Source organism: Protopterus annectens, chromosome 12.part0, assembly GCF_019279795.1.
Source record: "Protopterus annectens isolate FY-2018-M chromosome 12.part0, PAN1.0, whole genome shotgun sequence".
Lineage (NCBI taxonomy): Eukaryota > Metazoa > Chordata > Ceratodontiformes > Protopteridae > Protopterus > Protopterus annectens.
Window position 1 is genome coordinate 382,466,637 of NC_056746.1, and position 22,971 is coordinate 382,489,607.

The window sequence follows — 22,971 nt, forward strand, 5'->3', positions numbered from 1 at the left end:
GCCCATGGAACCATGGAACCTCACTCTAGTCCTGCAGTCTTTGACTCAAAAAATTTTTGAGCCTGCTGCAAAATGTGACCTAAAGTTTTTGTCTTGGAAATCCTTGTTCTTGGTAGCCATCAGTCTCGGAGCTGCAGGCTTTGTGTATCAAGCGGCCCTATCTTGTTTTTCATAAAGATAGAGTTTCACTTCGGAAGAATCCATCCTTTCTCCCCAAAGTTGTTTCTGAATTCTCCATAAACCAGTCCATTGACCTACCAGTGTTCTTTCCGAATTTTGCCAATAGAGTACTGTCTTCACTCTTTAGACTTACATAGAAAATTGAGATTTATCTAGACAGGACCAAACCTATCCGTAAATCTGAAGAGTATTTCATCTCCTGTTCTGGGCCCAGAATGGGAGAGGCTGTTTCCAAGGTTACATTATCAAATGGCTAAGGGACTGCATACATTTCATCTATTCCCTCAGTAATGAACCTATGCCAAAAGGTAAAGCTCACTCCACTAGATCTATGGCAACATCGGTAGCTTTCCACTCCAGAGCTTCCATGGATGACATCTGTGGAGCAGCTACTTGGGCTAAGCCTCACACATTTATCAGTCATTACAAATTGGACTTGGTCTCCAGAGGGAGAGCTGCCTTTGGCTCAATGGTACTCAGGAATGTTCTTCCATAAGGGCCGCCCATGGACCTCAAGGTAGCTTGGCATTCTGTCCCATCAGTGATGAATGGAAAGAAGATTAACAACATCATATAAAGAAGTTATGTCTTACCATAACATTCCATCTGTGTTGTTCATCTTCTTTCATTCATCACTTCCCACCCTCCTTCCCCCTCCAAAGGCTCCTGGGGGATGCTTTGGGTCTAAGTGGTGCCCTAGGGTAGTTGTGCATTAGTGGCCTCGGCTTTACTTCCTTTTCTCTAGAAAACTTGATCTGAGGTAACAGGGAGAAGGGCATTCTGGGTAGAGACTTAGCTCGAGAGTTTTTTTGGCTGGCGCGAGTTTGGTAAAAAGGCTGACTCTATTCCGAGGGTTCTGAACCGAACCCATCAGTGATGAACGAAAGAAGATGAACAACACACATGGAACGTTACGGTAAGACATAACTTCTTTTTTTGTTTACTTAGATTACAGAAGTGCCTATAGATAATTAAACTTTCCTCACCTTTGACATTCGTTGATTAAACTAATTAGTACAGGTAAAACGCAGGAACTAGAACAATGCCTAGATGAATATCTTAAAATACTGTGAAGTACATCATGGAATGAAGTCAGCTTTTCCCTCATGTACTACAATAGAAAGTCTTAACTTTTGGTCTTGGAGAGGTGTGTTGCATTTCAGTGCCTTTTTTACTTAAGTCTAAATTTCAGCTCCCAGATGTTGAAACCGGTTTCTCTAACATACCAGTGACAGGAGGTTTATAATAGGGAGGCCATAAAACATGAAGAAATTAAAATACAAAATAACCATGTAGAAATCTTCAAACTAAACTACAGATGTGTAAAACTGCTGTCTTCCAAAGCCATACCACTTTCTGGGACAATAAGGCCTATTTAAGTATACTGTGTGGTCACAGTTTCAGGCATGCAGATATATTTTTAGCGTGAAAACATGTAGTTTGCCTTTTGGGGAAACAGAAACTAAAAACTATGTGAATGCATAAACATCAATCAGTAACAGGTGGCATTCAAACTATATGTGCTTGAATTTATTTCTGTGTTGCTGCAGTCTGGGAACTGCATCCTTTCTCTTTGCTGAAAACATAATTAATGAGCATAACTGGCCTGTCCTCTCTCGGAACTTGAAAATCAAAACAGACTTCACATACACCTTTCAAACCATTACACCTGAACGTAGCACAAACTCTTTTACAAGGAATGCGAACTGCAATAATACTCAGGCTCAGTTTGCTACTTCATAAACCATAACTACATTTATAAATGTAGTTGGTAAATAGTGACGTGTAGAACGTGCAAATTTTGAAAAGTGTTTATGCCCTTTAAAGTGTCTTCCCATGTGCTGCTGTGGACTGAAAATGTCCTGCAAACCTTGTAAAGAATATAGATAGTTAAAATACTGTATTTCTTGATTAGACACTTATGTTTACATTTTTATTGAGCTAATTGTCGTAATTTTTTTTTTTGCTGTAGCTTACCCATTTTTAACATTCAAGGGCTGCATCTGTTTCCACATTACTTCCACCTAGAAGTAACATTCCCCCACAGGATAAACTGTTTTTACTTTTAAGATCAATAAATATCACTGCAGTGAACTTATTTTTATTGTTGTTGCAAAAGACATGCCTAACTCAGCTGGAGGGAATCAGACTGAATGCTATTAGGCTAACCTCTTTTAACTTAGGTTTTAAAAAATAAGGGCTATGCTTGCCACTTTTGTTACTATACCTTCTGCACCTCCCTGGATTTAAAAGTGCCTGCAGTGTAACAATATTCCCAAACTAAGCCATTTCATTTCAACCTAGACAAAGCTGCCTGGATCTATTAATAGCAATGAAGGTCTGACAACCCTCAATTTATGCGCAGCTAATAAATATGCAAAAAAAAATAAGAACAAACAGAATTCTGATCTCATAATTAATTCATTAGCATTCCATCTGGCAACCATACAGTGCCAAAGGCAGGCATTCACACTAAGATTACCACCAGGCTTACTCTATCAAAATCCAGTAACATCCCAATGAATGTGCTACATTAAAACAGAGATTTCTTTCTTTCTTAATAGCTGAATGAGAACTATGGTGGCCTTTCTCACTGGGCAACCTTTGCAAATACTACAGTGGAAATCATCTTTCTGGAACATTTTCTTTGGCAGAGCAGAATAACTTGATACCTGCTGTGCACACTAGATGCCTAAAGAAAAAGGGGTGCTGGTAATACTACAGAAAGAATAGTTAAACAGTAATGTTTCAGAGGATGTCTGGGAAACTGCTACTACACTATGAGTGAAAGAATTCTGGTACCTGTGACTGTGACGTATGAAATCCAGAATGCTATATCTTTAACACATGCAGATTGATAGCGCATTCATTAGGCTGCTCCATCATAAAACATGGAAGCATCTGCCGAGTATCATTAAAATTATACCAGAGTATGGCATATAACATCTGGAGTTCTGGGATTAGTCATGGATACTGAAAGCAAAACCATACTGTACTAACTCAATTTACTGAAGTCCATAAAACCTTATAAAATCTTGAACTGTGTGTTTGAGATTGGTGTTAAAAGATCTACCTACACAGCAAGACTACTTACTGAGTTGTACTGATTACACAAAACAAGAATTATGCGTGGAGATGTGGAGCAGTACAGTTCGAAAATCAGCCTTATGCTCCTTTAATCAGCTCACTGCAAGCTATATCAATATCTCCTGAATGCCTGTCCTGTTCAGGGGATTGTGCTGCACAATGGTCCAGTCCATATCCATAATAAAACAGCAGAGGAGTGATAGCTTGTGTGTGTGTGTGTATATATATATATATATATATATATATATATATATATACGCATGCATATGACAGACATCACTATGCTGTTACTACATTAACACATTTGAAAACAAACAAGAAGAAACCACTGTGCACCCTGACTACCAGTATGGCAAAGTTAACACAATGACACTGTATGAAGTGTCTGAGATTAAAGGAAGGTACTGGCACCTAGCCATATCTCCTGCTCAGTGCAGTACGTATTTGGAAATATAACACAGAATTGTTGGCAGGAACACAGATGTATATCTGAATGGCTATGGCTGCAGCAGGTAACTGCATAACACAGCATTTACTTCATATCACTGTGAAAAACATGACTGCTATATATGGCTATAATTAAAAATTCCCCTCACCACTTTATAAATAAGACTATTTTTGAAAAAAATCAAATGATCTTAAAATTGCATGAATTCCTTTTTTTCCCTCCATCACCTCATCAAGGATCACACCACCTGAAATGATGGTTGCCACATAGTACAAATACATGAAAAGAAACAAAACAGAAAATGAAACTAGAAGGCTTGCAAACTAAATTCAGAAAAAATGTTTCATTGTTTTCAGTTACATACCTGTGTGTCAAAATATTCAACATGCACTGTCAATGAAGGTATAAAGAACTAAAGTGGTCAAACTTTACTTTTTGACAAGCAAAACTCTTGAAATGAAGTAAAAATGCACAATTTTTTATTTGTTCATTTTTGTAACTGCATTCTGCATCTCGCAAGAAGTATACAACTGTCATCTAAAGTTAGTGTTTTCACAGAAAACCTTCCTTTATCTGAAACCCTGCCAGTTCAACTCCAGTATGGACTCAACCACAACTGGCAGTTCTGAAAGTGGATAGCTCAGACAACATTCATTATTCACATCACAAAGAGCTCTATAAACAAACAAATGAAAATAAATGAAAAAATCTGGTTCTTCTCTCTTTCGATTGTCAAAAAGTTCTCTTCCAAAGAAGGCATTCGGCAGTGAGTAAGTGCTTTCTGTTAACACTATTATCTTTCCCCATACGGTAACCACTACTTTAAAAATACTCTGAAAAGTCTTTATATATATATATCTATATGTATATGTTTTATATATATATATATATTTACAAAGTTTTCAGCTGGGAGATTCATGCCAAAAACTTGTTTTGAAACATAAAAGCTTGTCACTGTTCACAGTCTTTATAAAACAATTTTCTCTTAATTAAAATTGTATCCATTTAAAGATATACAGTACATACACTTAACAAATATTTTAATACATGAGAATTATACATGAAAGAAATGAGCCTTCCCCAACTCTAACTCAACAATTAAATGAAAAGAACACTCTCTACCACTGGCTCAAAAGAATGTCCTTTTCTATTTCTGTTAATTGCGCAGCACTGGACAAGGTCAAAATGTCTTTTATTTGAAAATATGTCACTGTAGCATTATATGGATCTATCATAAAGTACCTTGCTTGTATTTTTGGACTCTAAAAACTTCAGCATAGAAAATTAAAAGTTAGACAGTGTAATCAGCAGTCTGAGTTAATAAAAGTAAGTTGTGTCCGAAACTGCTGAAGTACAAAATCCTTTTCAGAACATTCTTTATTATACTAATTGTTTAATCAAAAGGTGAGCTGTGCAACACAAGTCCAGATTCAGCTATACTAATGTCTTAAATCCGATATTTTGGCAAGCTTGCTAAAGGTGTCTGAATGTAGGCAATCTATGAAAATGCTATGACGGGACAAGAAGATGATTATTCACATTCAAAAAGACTGCCATTCAGTGACAACACAGAAATGGGAAGGTGGTTCAGTCGTATTCCATCTTTAACGCAAGTACTTGGATATCATTCAGTTGTTACATTCTTACTTGGTAAAAGGATTAATCTTTTCAACTTTGGCCCTTCCTGACAGGTAAGCAGATTTTTTTTCAGCTAAGTCACTTTACATTGTAAATTTGTTAACAGCATCACAGAAGGGTCTCTTGCACAGCAATCTCATCTTCATTTAAAAGGTTTAAAGTCCAATATGCCTTTGCTTCCACATGCCTTGGTTTTATTTTATTGGACAGCAGGTAATAGTTTCCAAGAGCTGTAACAGAAATGCATGACTCTGCCTTGAAGGTTAGTGCATTAGCATTTCCCTCTTATTTAAACTCATTCAGGTTTCCCAGAAGGCTGCACTGCAGCATGTGATATTTGCCTCAAAGTCTGTGAGGTTTACGCTCCATGAATATAATCTTTTATGACACCTTTCTTCTGCTGAAAGTGAAGCATGTGGCTTCCAAGAAGGCATTGTGTTACATGAGGCAATACTGCCATCCAGGTAGCAACCTTCTGTAAAGAAATAAAGATGATCTGTATTGTTACATTCAGATAGACAGGCCAGCTGGAATTAAGTTACTATGGTGCCTTAAGATGATAATGTCAAAATGCTGAAAGAACTCAAAAGGCTTCAATCAATTACTTCTAAATGGTTCAAAAAACACTATTTCCAGTTAGGAAACAATGACTCGACCAGATTCTTTTAAGCTTTTCAGCATCTGTTTGTGACACTGTCACGTTTAAATAGCTGTGGATTGCAACTTTACACAAACATTTTTTAATAAATGCTTATTTTAACAGCTTCTCTGACTCATTTTAAGTGCACCAGCAATTCAAACAATGTAATCTATGCTGGAGATGGCTCTCAAGTTTTATCTTGCTTTCTCAGCAGATGACAGGGACTCCATCTGTATTGAAAATCATTCCTGTGGTGGGCTCATATGTCCCTGCCAGATAATACAAGTCTTCGCTGTCATGGTGTTTCTTCGTTTTTATCATCTGCTCATACTGCTCCAAACTGACTACCAAGCACTTGTGGGAAATGGTCTGAACATCATTCTCATCAACATGCGATGACTGGTACAATGCACGCTATTTAAGACAAAGAAAAAAATTACATTATGAGGTTTACTTTTTAATTGCCAATATAACCTCAACTGTACATTCTGTATGAAAATATAATTTCAGTGTAAAGGTCAAGCTGAAGACCAAAAAACATGGACTTGTGCAGTGTTTAATCTTAAATAGGAAGCTGCTTTTCTTTTTTTCTTAAAATACATTTCAAATTAGATTTAATAATAACCATTGCAAATCTCTCCCATATCTACCCAGTCTCTTGTCATGTAAATATCAAAACTACAAGTGTTAGTCTGTGTAGACATGCAAAAATTATAAAGGTGAAGGAAGATTTTTTACTTCAATTTCATCTCCAAGGCAGCAATAAAATTCATTAGTAAAAAAGTACATCCTGTGAGGGCTGAGCCAAGAATTTAACATCGCATCACATGATTAACAGATTTTTCACTTTTTATCGTGTTACAATAGCAAAAATCTATGCCAAGGAACACTTGGTACCACTGAAGGTAAGCACTCAACATAATGCGTGAGGGCTTGACAGTCTTTCATTAGACTGAATACTGCTGCAGATTTGAGTTTAGAGGAGGCATATCTGAACAAAAATGCTACCATAATATTTGTTTTTGCAAATCATCACAGAAAGGTTTCTGTATTTTAAATGTATATACCCGCTTAATAAATACATTTACAAAGGACTGTATATTACAGGTCAACACTGAAGCACATGCACACAAAAAATATTTCACTGTGAGGGGAAACAAAAGTACACAGGTTTAGGCATAAAAATATAACACCACTACTACTTCAGGTGGTTTACTTATTTATCAGTCCTTAACAATAAGACTGACAAAGTGAGAGGAACCTACAGTGATAGAGTGCAGTCAGCTGTATATTTCAAATACTGCTATTTTGCTGGAGTGCTTTTTACCTTACCAAGTACTGACAGGTACAATATATCCACTACAACTTGATGTGGAAGTGAACAGCTAATTCCAGTCACATACACAGTTTGAGCAGCTTGAGCTCTTAAGAGATGGGCAAGCTCCTGTGGAAAACTACCACTTGGCATCGGCTACACGGCAGCTTGTGATTTGTCAAAATACTAACAGTGTATGACTACAACATGGAATTAAACATGGACTGTATCAGTCTAATGCAGGAAACCACACTCTTCAGACTGCAATTTGAAAATATACACATATGTACAAATATATATACACAGGGTGATAAAATTAAAAAATGTTAAAATATTAGTAAAATTAATGATTCGCTCTAAATGTGCCAAACAATCATTGAAAAGCATAATTCTAACTTTCTCCACATCATAAAAGCCTTAAACCATCCCAATTAGGCTTTTTGCAAACAAAATTTTGAATAAATATAATCACGGGTGCACTTTGCACAACTGAAATAAAGGGCATGCTCTAGAGAAATGGCAGACGGTGGCTGCTTCAGTGTCTTGTAGAAGTACAATGCAACTTTGTTTCTTTTATATCATTATAATTTCTTTATATGCATATTGATATGCAAGATGTAGTGCTTACGTACAAGAGTACCACTTCCATTACTGAATCGCCACTAAAGAACAGATGTTAACACACCGGGATGATGTTTTGGATACACAAACTGAAATCTATCTACTTTAGCTTGGAAACAACTTAAATACTCTGTAGTATAATATAAATGATATGAATATTTTATGAACATGTGACATGAATTCGCTAATCCTTTTAAGTGTTTCAGTTTATTTATTTATTTTGGCTCTACTCACCTCCATGAAGTCTTGTCTCTGACTAGAAGCTTGGAGAATTGTTGGCAGGCTCCTTCCAGACTTCTGATCCCATTGCTGTCCCCATGATTCACCGTGAAAAAGGAAACAAATTGTCACTTTACTGTATACATACTCATCTACCCATTTTGTTTCCACATTATACTCCAGTGCAATTGCACTGAAAGTGTTACTAAAACAATACTTTCTATCTTACATTATACAAATGCAGTATAACTACATTCCTTTATAATATACATAATCTGTACAACATATCCTGTAACTTAAGATATTTGCTCATATTAAACTTGCATTACACTATGCCCAAAGTACTGGATTGGTTCTCTCTCCACCTACCTCTTTTTTCTTTCCTGCACCATCTTTTTATTTTTCACACTCCTCATTCCTGTTTCTTTTTTGGGAAGTTGGCAGGTTTCTCTCAGTTTCCTCAAGTTGGCACAATTTTTCAAATCCTCCCAACTACTTTGGCCATTCCCATATGATCCAATTACTTGACTCAAGCAAATTCCAGGCCTGGGGCTTAAGCTCTGCTAGTCAGTTACTAATAGGGTACAGAGGGTGCTTTCTTTGTTACTTGTTGTAGGGCTTGAAATGTGCACCCTACAGAAATGTAGGAAGAGTAAACACATCATGGTCTGGCCTACCTATTTCTCCCCTGATGTTACCAGTTCTTCCTTCTTCGACTGAATCCTCTATTACTGGTTAAACAGCCCACCCTTCAGATCCGGTTCTTATTTTCACACCCTTTATACTGTTGCAGTTTCTGAATAAACATTTATTAGCTCATCCTGTCAAATGTTACACTATACTTTCCCTCCCCAGGCAGCATTTAAATAGACTTACAAAACCATCCTATCAAATTGTATTTCACAGTTTGCATTTTGAGCTGTTTGAAAATAGCTAGTGGCTCAGAGTGCCTCTCCCATTAAACTATTTTTTACTACAAACAGGTGTACAGATGACCACAAACAGGCACAACAAGTATAGAAACATTCTGCAGGCTTAAACTATGTCATACACTGTAATGAACTGCAATCAGTGTAAAAAAAGAAGCCCATTCATGGTTGTGTGCTTATGCACACAGTATAAAACTGTCATATAATATCACCTCCAAAAGATGTGCTAGCCTGCACATCCATGATTTCACCCTTTGTTCTCCTGTGCCTCCACACTGTGTATGACTTACACATATTTATAAAATCTAGAAATCTAGTATTAAATTTAGGACAAGTGTGATCGACTGAACAGATAGCCTGATACATTATTGCAAGCAGATGTTAAAACGCTTATTTTCAACTTTCCCCTAAAACTGGACTCTATACTAACTTTTTGCAGTTATACCCAAGTTAGACTGCAAGATGTCTGAATGAAGTGTGATCTCTTTTGGACTTTATTACTCTACTGAATGAAGAACAGAAATCACCTAGCAAACTAGCTACTTATAAGCTCATATCACTTCCCTTTCTTCAGTTCCTACAGAAACTTTGTAATAATATGGTGGTGTGTTACAGCTTGTCTTGCAGAAAGGCAATAAATTATTTCTACACAATCAACATTTTTATGGTAATGACAACAAATTCCACAATTATAAGCTAATCAAATATGGATAACCAATCCACATATTCATGGTAGTGCTAATACATAATCATAAGGCTAAATATGCATAACCCATCTCAGATCTTGAATGGCTGCTGTAACATTTTACAAATAAATGTTACAATTACTGAATGGAATTATATGCCCACAATGTGACAATAACGCTACAGATCCCAGGTGGATGCATAAATGACCAAGCCCAAAACACTGGCAAAACACAGAAATGTTAAAAATAAATAACATACATTGACAAATCTCCATTTCTGTGCCACTGCATTTAAATATTTTTCATATTTCAAAGGTATTTACAAAAGGGATTTTTTTTCATAGGAGGTTACTAGGCTACTGGCCTTGCGACCTTTATAAGCATAGCCAACAGTTTAGCCCATGTTTAGACAAATCAGCACCCGATGACCTTGTCCAGCAGGGGCACGGGTGGAATCCCAGGGGTATATTTTCTGTTTCCCATCCAGTTATCCAGGTTGCACTTAAAAAGGGATAAAGAGGTACTCTGCTTGATGTGGAGAGGTAGTCTATTCTATAGATGGGGGAGTCTCTGGGACACAATCTGTCCCGTCAACAAGTCTTGTTGATGTCACAGACCAGGCTGAGGCCGAGTGTGCGGGTTACTCGAGTGGAGCTTGACTTGTGGATATGCAGCAGTCCCATCAAGGTAGGGTCCATGATCGCCTTGTATGCCAGACAGAGGCTACACCCTGAGGAGTCTGTATGAAACTGAGTAGAGGGTTAGGGCTTTTAGCCTACCTGTGTATGGTAGATGTTTGAGGCCCTGGATTCTCCTAGTGAGGAACCTCTGTGGTCTCTCCAGCTGCTGCATGTGCTTTGCGAGGTACATGGCAAAAGGGGCACTGTACTCAATAATGGGCCTTATGAGGGAAGAATACAGGGATGTTATGACCTCCTTGTCCTTGGATGAGATGCCCTCACTTATGGGGTGGGCCATGTAGAATGCTTTTCCTACAACGGAAGCAAAATGGTGGTCAAAAGTCAGGCTGCTATCAACCTGGGTGTCCAAATCCCTCGCGACTGATTGCATGCTTAGGACATTCTTATTAATGTGATAATTTATGAGAACGTCACTCTCCTCAAAGGGGATTGTGAAGATTGGGGAAAGATGGGCGAAGGCTGCCAGCCTGGTCAAATAGAACTTGATACATAATTCTATCATTTGTATATATAAATGTAAAATACAGGCTCGTGTTCTTAAATGAAAGAAAACATTGTAAAATGTGAACTTCAAGATTGTTGCAACATTGCCATCTGCTGTAGGGAAAACTAAGCTAAGCATTTCACATCTGTTCTTTTGAAGTAAAATTATGTCTTGTATACTCTTTTGATCTAAATAGTGGTGCCAAAGCGGCTGGCTGAACACATTTTTTCTACTGTCTTAACTTAAGGAACAATTGTTAGAGTGTACATATGAAATGTCTTTTATTGTTGTAGTTTCCTGAGCAGGTGTTAGATTGCTAAATAATGCAGTTTGTTGGCCTGAGAACTCCAGACCAAGTGTCAAAATGATGTAATGTGTATACTGGGAAAACCTAAGTGTCAAAATGATGTAATTTGGGAGGGCCTAGCAAAGATGTTTGTTAGTGAGTTTAAAAACTATTGTTCAGAGAGAGAGAGACTGTGTGCATTTTGATCTTGATATCTAACTTATCAGCACTCTGCCTCTTGTCTTATGTAAGTAGTGTCTTAGAAATATGTTTTCTTGTAGTAATAGCTAGGAACATAGAAGAAAGTTAGACAAGTGTTTTTCTGTTATACCAGAACTTTCCTACTGTACTGTTTTAAGTTTCTGTGTGATCTCTGAACTCTTAGATATCAATGTAGTTTAGTAGTATTGTCTTGTGTTTTTAATTATTTATTATTAAATATTTTAAAACCTTTTATGTGTGGCTGGTTTGTGTAGCGATAAGTAAGCTCTAGAGTACATTGCATATTTATAGAGTTTATTGTAATAAGCCACTCTAATAAGCCTTAGACTGAATAGTCACATTACCACTTGGATAACAACATTGCAAAGTAATAACTGGACACCCTTTAAAGGGCCTTTGGATAGCTGATAAGTATTAGCTGGTGGTGACAGAAATTACTACTGTATAGTCTGGGTAAAGGGGCACAGCTGGAGAATCTGTGTCAGCCTTTCCCAGGAGTGTATGTGAAGTTGTATAAATACTTATCTCAAAGTGTGTGTGGTGTGTCAGCTACCTGGGCAGGGACACTAAGCACTGGTGGGACAGAGAGGGTACAGGAGGTTAGCTTGCCAGCTAGGCTGAGATCTGGACCCTATAGCTGTGCCAGTGGGGAGTCTTATTGGGGCCCTGGATAGCAAGGGAGCAATCAGCCCCAGACTGTGATCTCTGTGTGCACTTAAGGGAAATTGTACTTTACTGTGTGTATTTGTTATCCTTTCCTCTTATATGAGACGCCCTTCCCTGGTGTTAGTGGTGAGGACTGAGGCTCCTTGATTGCTGGGCCAGGGCACGGTTGTCACAGGGATGATTAATTTTTTGGTATTTAGCTTGAGGCCATGTTTCTGGCACCAGTCATTTGTCTGAATGAGACCCTCTTGGAGGATGTCCACGTCACTAGGGGAATTGATGACAGCACCCAGCTTGCAGTCATCTGCAAACTTGGTCAGCCACAGCCCACTGGTTTTGGCCTGCACCCCAGAAAAGTACATCCGAAATAACAGAGGCCCCAAGACCAAACCTTGAGGTATGCTGCTTGTCACAGATCTACTGCTTGAGGTGGCTTCCTCTACTTTGACTATGTGGGGTCCATCAGTGAGCCAGTTTGCTACCCATCTGGTAACATATGGGTTGATGCCTAGTTGAGAGAGTTTATCTATTATGCGCGAGTGGGGAATAGTGTCAAAGGCTTTGGCCAGGTCAAGATAGGTGGTGTGCACCATCTTCCCGAAGTCCATGGCTTTGGTGACTGTCTCAAAGAAGTCGACCACATTTAGCAGACATGACCTCCCCTTGACAAAGCCAAACTGTGTGTGGATCAAGTGTTTGGAGATTGCCATTGTCCTTGTTAATGATGTCCATGATAATCCCTTCCATGGCCTTGCAGATCAGATTAGTTAGGCTGATGGATCTATAATTTCCCGGATCGGTGGATGCTCCACCTTTGTGTAAAAGGATGACAGTGGCTGTCCTCCACTCAGCTGGGATGAAGGTAGTACTTAGGCTTTGGTTGAATAGGGTGCCTAATGGTGCTGCAAGTTCCTGCCTGAGTTCATGTAGGATGCAGCTGGGGGTGTTATCGGGTCCCATGGAAACTGTATTTTTTGCTTTTGAGAGAGCAGTGATGACCTGCTCCCTAGATATAAGGGGGAGGGGGCAGGTATTGGGGATGTCCTGATTTACTGATGTGGGGGACAGAGGGGTAAAGTTTTTGCTGAATCTGTCAGCCAGCAAGTTTGCTATAGCTACAGCATTTGTACATGTGGTGTCCTTGACCACCAGGTCTGAACAGATCTGGGTGCTTCCTTTGAGGTTGCGGACATATGTGAAGAAGGCCTTATGATTGTTTCTAGTAGAGGTGGCCAATTTGGACCCGAAGTTTGCTTTGGAGGATTTCACTAATGCTCTTATTTACTTGTTCAGACTAAGGAGACACTGCTTCCATTTGGGCACCTGCTCCTTCTTGGTCTTGGACAGCAATTTTTTTCCTTTTGTTAGAGAGTTTATTTATTGCAGATGTCCACCAGACAGGTTTACTCTTCCTTGTGTATAGTCCTGTCAGGTATTCCTGATTCCATGCATCTATATAAATGCTCATATAGTGCTTTGGTGTAGTTTTGGATATCGATTCCAGTTCCTACAGAGGGGAGGGGGTTGTGAAGCTGTTTATAACATCCCTCAGAAGGCTGTAATCAGCTTTGGAGAAGTTTTTATGTCTGATCCTAGCTAGAGGGGGGGGGGGGGCTGGGGGAGATGGTGACTTCAAAAGTGACTGCTTTGTGGTCAGATCTTACCAGGAAGGATGATACTACAGGGATGCGGCAGTGGTTACTCATGTTGGTTAATACCAAGTCCAATATATTACCACCTCTTGTGGGGGTATTGACTAGCTGTTCCAAGGCATTTGCATTAACAAAATCAAGGAATCTCTGATCATTTGTGTTCTGGCATGAGTAGTTCTTCCAATCTATGTTTGGGAAGCTAAAGTCACCCAGGATCAGGGTAAAGGGTTTAATCTTGATAGATTCGAACAGGTCCAAACAGGCGGATTGGGCATCTTGAGTCAGATGGAGGCTGGTAGCTAGCTATGCCCACAGTTTTTGGTCTGAATGTATGACAGGATGAGTAAGCAGGTAAGGCTGGGGTGCTCTCCGCAGCTTTCAACCAGGTTTCTGTGACTGCACAGATATCAGCATTTTCCAGGGTTAGGAATGCTTGCAATGAGTGCAGTTTCATGTTTAGACTCCTAACGTTTAGCAGCATGACCTTTAATTTGTGTTTTGTTTAAATTTTTATGTTGGTAGTTTTAACCTCATCACTTTTCCTAAAAGAGGCATTATAGGGGAGGCAAGAACCTTTTCCAGAAGCCGGAAGCCCAGGTGAGACACATGCAGGCCATCTCTGGCAAAGCATCGTGGTCTGTCGATCATATCTTCCCAGGCTGTCAGGTACTGGATCCCTCTGGAATGACACCAGAAACTAAGCCAATTGTTAAAGTCAATCATTTTCTGTTTGTATTGAGGCATCATTCTGGGGGATGGCAGAATGCTGCTTAAGACTAGGGACATACCTGCCTGGGACACAATTGGCGAGCTCAATCATGTCTTTCCTCATATAGTCCAGAGAGGTACATCTCAAGTCATTCACACCAGCATGGACTATGACAGAGTCATAACAGTACCTGTTGTTGAGAGACCTGAGTGTGTATGTGATATGGCAGATTCTGGCACCTGACAGACAACTAACTGTGACTTTCTCCTTATCCAGCCTGGTGAGAGGCACATCTGTTTGTTTCACAATGGAGTCTCCTATGACTAATATGTTGGGTTTATGGTGAAGTCTTAGGTATGTGGATTATGCATGGTATGTGATATGGAGGGCTGTAGAGATTGTGTGTGTTTTTGCTTTGGAGGTCTCCTTTGTTTGGGTATGTTTATGTGGAGGACTTCCGCATGTGTAGGTGTTGCTGTGTAGGTGTGGGTGGTGTTAGAGGTGTAGTGATTGTGCTGACAACCTTTTTGGTGCCAGATATACTGGTTTGAGGGGGAGAGAGCTTGGACTCTAGGTCCCTAATATAATTGCATCTCTCAAAAAATGTGTTCCTAGGTGGTGGTAGTAGATGGTTGTCCATCTGCAGGAGTCATTTGTTACATTGTCTCAGGATGCCCATATCAACCAGACTGGCAGGAGAAACTGTAGGAAATTGTCCAGCCATATTTTTCAGAATTTGAGGGAGAAAGGCCAGGGAGAGCTAAGGGGTGGACCTAAAGCCCAAGTGCTTAAACCAAAACTAAGAGCTTAAAATAACACTTAACAATTTAGACAGGCTATAAACAAGCAGTAATAAATGTAACAGAAAAGATGCAGTTGAACACTTTAGAGAATAGGCAGCAAGTAGCATGAAAAAGCAAACAAGATGACTAACAGAGTAGACTAAGCAGTTGAATAAAGTGTCTTTTTTAATAAAGTAAAAAGGGAGATAACAGGAACAGAAGATAATTCAATGTTAAGGGACTAAGGGGTTTGGCCTTCCCAAACGATCTCTGTATTAGGTAGAATGAGTTAAAGAGATGGGACTGGGAGGCATGTCCCAGATCAAATTTACAGTAGGAGCATGCAACTGCAAAAGCCACCAACTTTAAAAACACAACAGCAATATGGTGGGGGAAAAATTTCAGCAAGATCAGAAAAAATTCTGCCAGCAAATATATAAATAATTCAGTCAAGCAAAAATAAAGACCGTGCAGAACTTTGAACAGTTAAAGTGAAACAGATAAAGTGCCAAAAAATATACTTATCAGGTCTGTATTTCCATACTGTTTGAGAAGCACTTGAGTCAGAACACAAGGAGATTCTAGCAATGACATGGAGGAATTTACAAAATGGTAACATTTTTATACCAGGAAGACAGAAGTCAAGCCTTGAGACAATCAGATAACACAAAAGCTGTTAAGACCAGTTTTACCAACTTTAAGAACACAGCAGCAATAGGGTGGAGTGGGAGAAAAAATTTTCAGCAAGACCAGAAAACAAAATTCTGCAAGCAAATATATAAATAATTCAGTCAAGCAAAAATAAAGACAGTGCAAAACTCTGAACAGTTAAAGTGCCAAAAATATACTTATCAGCTCTATATTTCCAGATTGTTTGAGAAGCACTTTCAGTCCGCTTTTGCAAACCACAGTACTTGTATCCATTCAAGGTTTGCTGTTTCTGTTACTGTGATTACTTTATGGGAAAAACAACAACCTCACAGCTATTATCTTTTGGTAGAGCCAACTCAAAGCCATTTAGCTTCTACAGGGTTCAGAAGAAGCTTTTAAAGAGCAAAGGTAAGCAAGCATGCATTGTAACCAAAGTTTAAAATCACATAAGCTGCACTTTGCTTATCAAGTCTAAAATGCATTATGTTACACAAATACTCAATGCAGATGTTCCAATAAAAATCAAATAACTGAGCTTGTAGGTCCATTGTTGTAAAATTATCAACAGTTAAGACCTGTATCAGAAATTTGTAGCAGATTAGTGAAGCAGTTTTGCCTTTAGAAGTGAGAAAGACCAGCAGGTGTATGAAATGTTCATTCATATTTAACTCTGGGGGGTGGGGTGGAGATGAATTGGCAGATTTGTTTTAATGGGGGGCATCCACTCATACATCTGCAAGCCCCATTTTTCTTTTACTTTTTTCCTAACTAGTTAATTTTGTGACTGTCTATAAATCAAACCTCCACAAAACAAATGACTTAATCACTGGCTTTATTAGACATTTATAACATAACATTAACATCTATCTGTAGTTTCAGGTATGCTAAACGAAGCAACTATCATATTTAGAAGAATGTTATTTCTCCATTCACAGTTTGTGAAATGGCTATAAATGAGACATTTTGTAATGAAATACAATTTTTTTTTTAGTTTAGTTTATTGGGGTAACAGACCATTTGCAGGCACAGCCCGGGGTGATGAAATTCACAAAAAATATAAATAAATAAAAACAGAGTAAATGTTCAAACATAGAGTAATCACAGAAGGTAAACAATCCCACAGACAATTGAAACAATATGAAATTATTAATAGTAGAAAAACAAATATGAATTTGGAAGAAGAGAGCAGCAAAGTAGACCTGATGCAGGTGAGAAGGGAGTTAGGTGATATGTCCAGTGAAAAAGCACTTGTAGTCAGATTTTTGATGAAGGTGTCTCTTGAGTTGTGTTCTGAATGTGAGGAAAGAGGAGACTTATTTTAGGGGAGAGGAGGGGAGGAGGGATTGCCAGAGTTTGGGTGCAAGAACAGATAAGGATCGGGACCAGTGAAGTTTGGTTTGAGCTGTATGGAGTGAGGGAGTTAATTGGGAGAGGATGTAGGGGGTGGTTTTATTATGGAGCTTAGCTGCAAGATGTGGGAAGGCACTTGGTTACAGTGGTTTGAAAAGAGACATAGGAGTATCTCAACTCTGTAGGCGGCTGGTAGCCATTTGGCTTTGGAGAGGGCGATGCAGTTGCGTTTCTGAGTGGGGTGTGGAAATTAATTGGCAGATTTTGTTTTTAATGGACTGTAGAGTAAACAAGTTTTTTAGAGGCTGTGGCTGTGATGGAGAGTCTTATTTAAGCTGAACCAGGAGGACTCCTTTCCCTATGGCAGTTCTAGCTGATCTGGAGAGAAAGGGATATATTTCCCAGGACCACAGTAAAAGATAAATTATCCTGTTTTCAATATGGACTTAGAAGTTAAGTGACTGATCTAGCCATAAACCTAAGTACTTAAAGGACATGGTTGTTTTTATTGGGGGAACCACTGAGATTTATGATGTTGAGATGTTAAAGGAGTTTTTTCAGCTTTTGTGAGGTTCCAAATGTCATAGTTTTTGTTTTGGAGGGGTTTAGGAGTACCTTATAATTGTTTAGCTGAGAATTAAGAGGAGTGGAGGGTCAGACTGAAGTTGGGTTTGAACAGCTGAATGTGAGGGAGTGGATTTAAGAAAAAAGATGTTACCTACATAAAGACTGATAGGAAAGTTAGGGAGATCAGAGGGTAGTTTGCTAATAGAGAATAAAAACATGGGGAACTTATGGATCCCTGGGGCACTCCTCTGGTTAAAGGTGCTGTAGGTGATGGGGATGATCCTATTTTGACTCTGAAATACTTGTTTGATAAGAAATATTTGAACGAGGTGACAGTTGGGGCTAACTCCAGTTTCTTGGAGGAAGTGAAGAAGCAAGTGGTGGTCAATAAGATCAAATGCTTTGGTAAGGTCAATAAAAAGAGCTCCTGAAAGGTTTCCTTTATCCACATTGAGGAGGATCTCATCTGTAAGTGACCATAGTGCTGTCATTGTGCTCTGGCCAGACAAAATCCATACTGTTGAATACAGAGGATGTGGTACTGTTGGATGCAAGCAGACAGTTGGTTATTGATTAGTTTTTCACACATTTCCCAAGTGTACGAAGGACAGAGATGGGGAAAAGTGAGAAGTACTTTCTGGCTAAGGTTGTTTGGGTAAGGGTTTGACGAGAAGTTTTCACCATGTCTGGTACTGTAGTTGGTGGTGAGCAGAGGTTATAAATATGGAGAAGAGGTGTGTTAAGGAAGTCTTTGCATAGATAAATTAACCAATGGCATAGGTTGTCTGCATCAGGGGGTGCATCCAGAGGTACGTTTCCTTGTGGGGACATCAAGGCATTTACAAGTAATTTTCTTAAAATAGTAAGGATTGATAAAAGGAGGGGAGCTGGATGAGTTGAGGGTAGAGCTGGATGAATTGAGGGTAGAGGTTGTGGTAATAGGGAGGTGGCAGATTTCCTTTTAATCAGAGTTTCAGAGTTGGGTCTTGAGAGGTCTGGATGGTGATAGGGGAAGAGGTGGAATATGTGGCTTTTGGCCTTTGAGAATATTTACTTCCTGTCAGAAATGTTTTGATTTGCCTAGCAGAGCAAGTTGTTCATTCTGGAAATGTAACCTCAAAGGACCAGCAATCTTCTTTTCATAGCTATGTCCCTTAATCTGAGTTAATTGTAAAATTAAAAAAAAATTCAAAAGGAAAGTTACCTCAAGTACATATGGGGAGCAAGTATGAAAACTATGGACTGGAAAATGCAATGCTTAGTTAACCATCAAGCTGTCATTTTGGAATATTTTACTTTGAATCTTCTCTTTTACACTTAACAGTCGAGTTATGTGAGGGTGTATAAAATTGGCACCACATATCTCGGTATTCTTAATCATCCAAAAAAATGCTTTCCAGGCTGTTAATAATGAGGCACAGAGAATGCTTCCAACCTACGGCAGTGTAGACATTTTCAACAGTCCATAGGATATCTGTTAATGACTGTTCATACTGAACTCATCTACAAAAAAAAATGAGTAATCTTCCAATATGCAAGAAGTAGGCACTACACGCACACTACTTTCCACAGTTGCATAAGTAAGAATGAGGGCTGGACTGTTGGTCATTGATTTTAATGTCCTTTTTTTCCTCCTATAAACTACATTACTTTATAAATGCACAGCTCCCCAAACTGTGTTACGGTGTACATAAAACTGAAATATTTGCTAAAAAAAATCCTAAAATCCATTTGCTGGAAATTAACATTTTTCAATGGGTAACAGACTATCCACAAAGGTAAACATGCCCTTAAGGCTATTGTTACTGAAAAGTCAGGAAACATAACAATGGAAGCAGAGTTCCTTTTCATTAAGAAAGGTAGCCAAGGCCACATAAATTACTACTCTCACGAGATCCATTTATTGATTGCAAACCAAAGAACACCATAAAATCAAGTTTTCAGGGAAAGCACGGTCATCACAGTATTCATCAACAAGATAATGTTATTAAAAAGGTTTACACCTCCACAAGTATAAAATATATCAAGGTATGATAATCTTAACATGCTATAACTTGAAACAAAGTCAGTGACAGTAAACAAACGGTCCAAAATCTCACTTCAACAGTATTTTTGTCATATCACAATATTTTACATTACCAAGACCGCTTGTAAGAATACAGTGCCTTATGATTCACAGCTAAAATACTGTATCTAGCGTGTAGGGAAATTATCTCTAATGCAGATAATATGTAAAGCATGGCAGCGGGGAATGTACTAGTTGTAATGCATTGTTGCAGGAGTGTGGTGATGGATCTCAGCTACATTGCCACTTTTCACTTAAGAAATGAGAAAAGCTCACTCAGGTCTATATAATTTCTGTCCAAGGATTACATAATATTAATGTACGCATAATAACCAGTCAGATTCTTGGAAACTGCTCAGTGTCACAGGTTTACTTATTTTCTCACCAAGAGTATAAAGCATCTAATGCTTGTTTTCTGTAGGTCAAATCCAACTGGTGCACTGTATGGAGCATTTCTGCCCTGTGAGATGGAGTTATTTTAGTCTCTGTTTCAATGTTTTTACATAGGTTCATAGGTTCATACTAGGCTATCTGCCCGAGGGCATTTATAAGCCTAGCCCATAGTTTTGCGGCTTACGCCACCCCTAGTTTGGAGAAACTATGCCCATTATTTTACTGTGCCTATGCCCATTATTTTACTGTGCCTCTGTCGAGCAGTGACACTGAGGTAACCCCTGGGGTGTATTTGCGGTCTCCCATCCATTGGTCAAGATTCCTCTTGAACAGGGCCAGCGAGGTGCTCTGCCTCACATAAACCGGGATTTTGTTCCATAGCGTAGGGAGTCTTTGGGTGATGAATCTATCCCTCCAGCACATCCTATTAATAACCGTGTCGAGGTTTAAGTCTCCCGCCCTTGTGGCTCTGAGGGATCTAGATTTTTTGAGATGGAGCATGTTCATCAACTCTGGGTTTGACATGGCCTTGTATGTCAGGCATAGGTCACCTCTGAGCAAGCGGTAAGCAACTGAATATAGCTGGAGTTCTTTCAGTCGGGCAGCATAAGACAGATTTTTGAGACCCTTTATCCTTTTGGTGAGGAACGTTTGTGGCCTCTCCAGCTGCTGCAAGTGTCGGGTCAGATACATTCCGAATGGGGCATTGTACTCGATCATTGGTCTGATGAGTGATGAGTATAGGGAGACTATGACTTCCCTTGATCTAGATGTGAATCCCTTCATGATAAGGTGGGCAATGTAGAAGGTCTTCCTAACTACTTTAGCAATATGAGTGTCGAATGAAAGGCTACTGTCAACCTGGGTTCCCAGGTCCCTGATAACTTCTTCTGTGATCAGGGGATTGCCACCTATATGGTAGCTAGGGGTAACCCTATTTTTCCCGAAGGGTATGACTATGCATTTCTTGGCATTTAACTTTAGGCCATGGCTCTGGCACCAGTTATCCGTTTCTGTGAGACCCTTCTGAAGGATATCTGTGTTGGACGTGTTTTCAACTACGGCGCCCAGTTTGCAGTCATCTGCAAACTTTGTCAGCCATAACCCTCCTGTGGTTGCTTGTACTTCAGAAAAGTAGATGCCAAACAAGAGTGGGCCCAGGACTGAACCCTGTGGGACACCACTTGTGACAGGCTTTGAGTCTGACATGGCGCCAGCAACTCTGACCCTGTGGATTCTGTCACTCAGCCAGTTTGCAACCCATCTTGTAATGTATGGGTTTACATTTAAGTTGATGAGTTTTTCAATGATACCCAAGTGGGGTATTGTATCGAAAGCCTTCACCAGGTCTAGGTAGGCTGTATGGACTGCCTTACCCTCGTCAATGGCCTGGGTGACTGTTTCGAAAAAGTCAACCAAGTTTAAAAGGCATGATCTGCCTTTGACAAAGCCAAACTGGGTTGGATCCAAGGTCTGCAAATTCCCTATGTCTTTATTTATGAGATCCATTATGATCCTCTCCATGGCTTTGCAGATAAGGCTTGTCAAGCTAATGGGACGGTAATTTCCAGGGTCGGTGGAGGCACCGCCTTTGTGGAGTGGGACCACAGTCGCTGCGCCACTCCTGGAGTGCGTATCCGGAGGTGAGACTAAGATTAAACAGCTGTCCTAACTGTGGGTTTAATTCCTCGTTGAGTTCATGGAGCACACAGCCGGGGACACCATCAGGTCCCATGGATGCTGTGTTCTTTGCCTTGGAGAGAGCAGTTCTCACCTGGGCGTTAGAGATGTTTGGGGGGCTACAATCATTTGGTATAGATATCTTTCCTTTAGGGAGGGAGTTTGCACTGAACCTGTCAGCCAGTATGTTGGCAATGTCTGTAGGATCAGTAATCTTCCCATCATTTTGAACTAATTCTGAGCATATCTGGGAGTTTCCTCCTAGGTTTCTGACATAGCTAAAGAATGCCTTATGGTTGTCTTTAGAGTCCTTAGCTATTTTTTCTCAAAATTAGCTTTGGATGTTTTATGAGAGCTCTTAGCTTTTACTTATAGTGATCAGCGGTGTCTTACCTTTTAAGGATTTTGCTCTATCTTGTAGTAGCTTTCTCCTTTTGTTGTAGAGTTTGTTTATGGCTGGGGTCCACCAGACTGGACGCTTGCCTTTGGTACAAAAAGTCTTTGTTTTGCTTGGGATTGCCTGATCCATGCAGCCCTGCAGGTGCTGGTAGAAGGCATTTGTAAGTGATTCAGCGGTTTGAGTAATGTTTACCGCCGGCTCAGGGGCCTTAAAGGAGACCACACTAGTCTTTAGAAGTGTGAAGTCGGCTTTCGAGAAGTTCTTTACTGTGGTCTTTTTCATTTCGAGTGGGGGCGGGATGAGGACCTCCAGCGAGATTAGTTTGTGATCTGATCTCACCAGTGAGGGGTATACTTCTGGCATTGAACATTGTGCTCCCATGTTCGTGATGATGAGATCAAGTATGTTTTCTCCTCTTGTAGGGATGGTGACTAGTTGTTCCATGGCATTTGAGTTTATGAATTCCAGGAACTTTTGGGCTAGGGTGTTTGGGCTTGAGTAGTGTTCCCAGTCTATATTAGGGTAGTTGAAGTCACCTAGTATGATGGTGTTCGGAGATACATTTCTCCCCTCCAGTGTTTTCAGGAAGGCCATATGAGG

The 22,971-nt window shown here is 39.5% G+C and overlaps 1 protein-coding gene across 1 annotated transcript in view; it reads right to left on the reverse strand.

The window, feature by feature from the left end:
• Positions 1-4,172: 4,172 nt before the first annotated feature.
• TNRC18 (trinucleotide repeat containing 18) overlaps positions 4,173-22,971 on the reverse strand; it is a 725,141-nt gene continuing 706,342 nt past the window's right edge. The window contains exons 27-28 of the mRNA XM_044088920.1: positions 8,164-8,238; positions 4,173-6,407 (exon numbers count right to left, since the gene is read on the reverse strand). Coding sequence (XP_043944855.1) covers positions 6,201-6,407; positions 8,164-8,238 — 282 coding nt within the window. The 3' untranslated portion in view covers positions 4,173-6,200. The remainder of the gene's footprint in view (positions 6,408-8,163; positions 8,239-22,971) is intronic.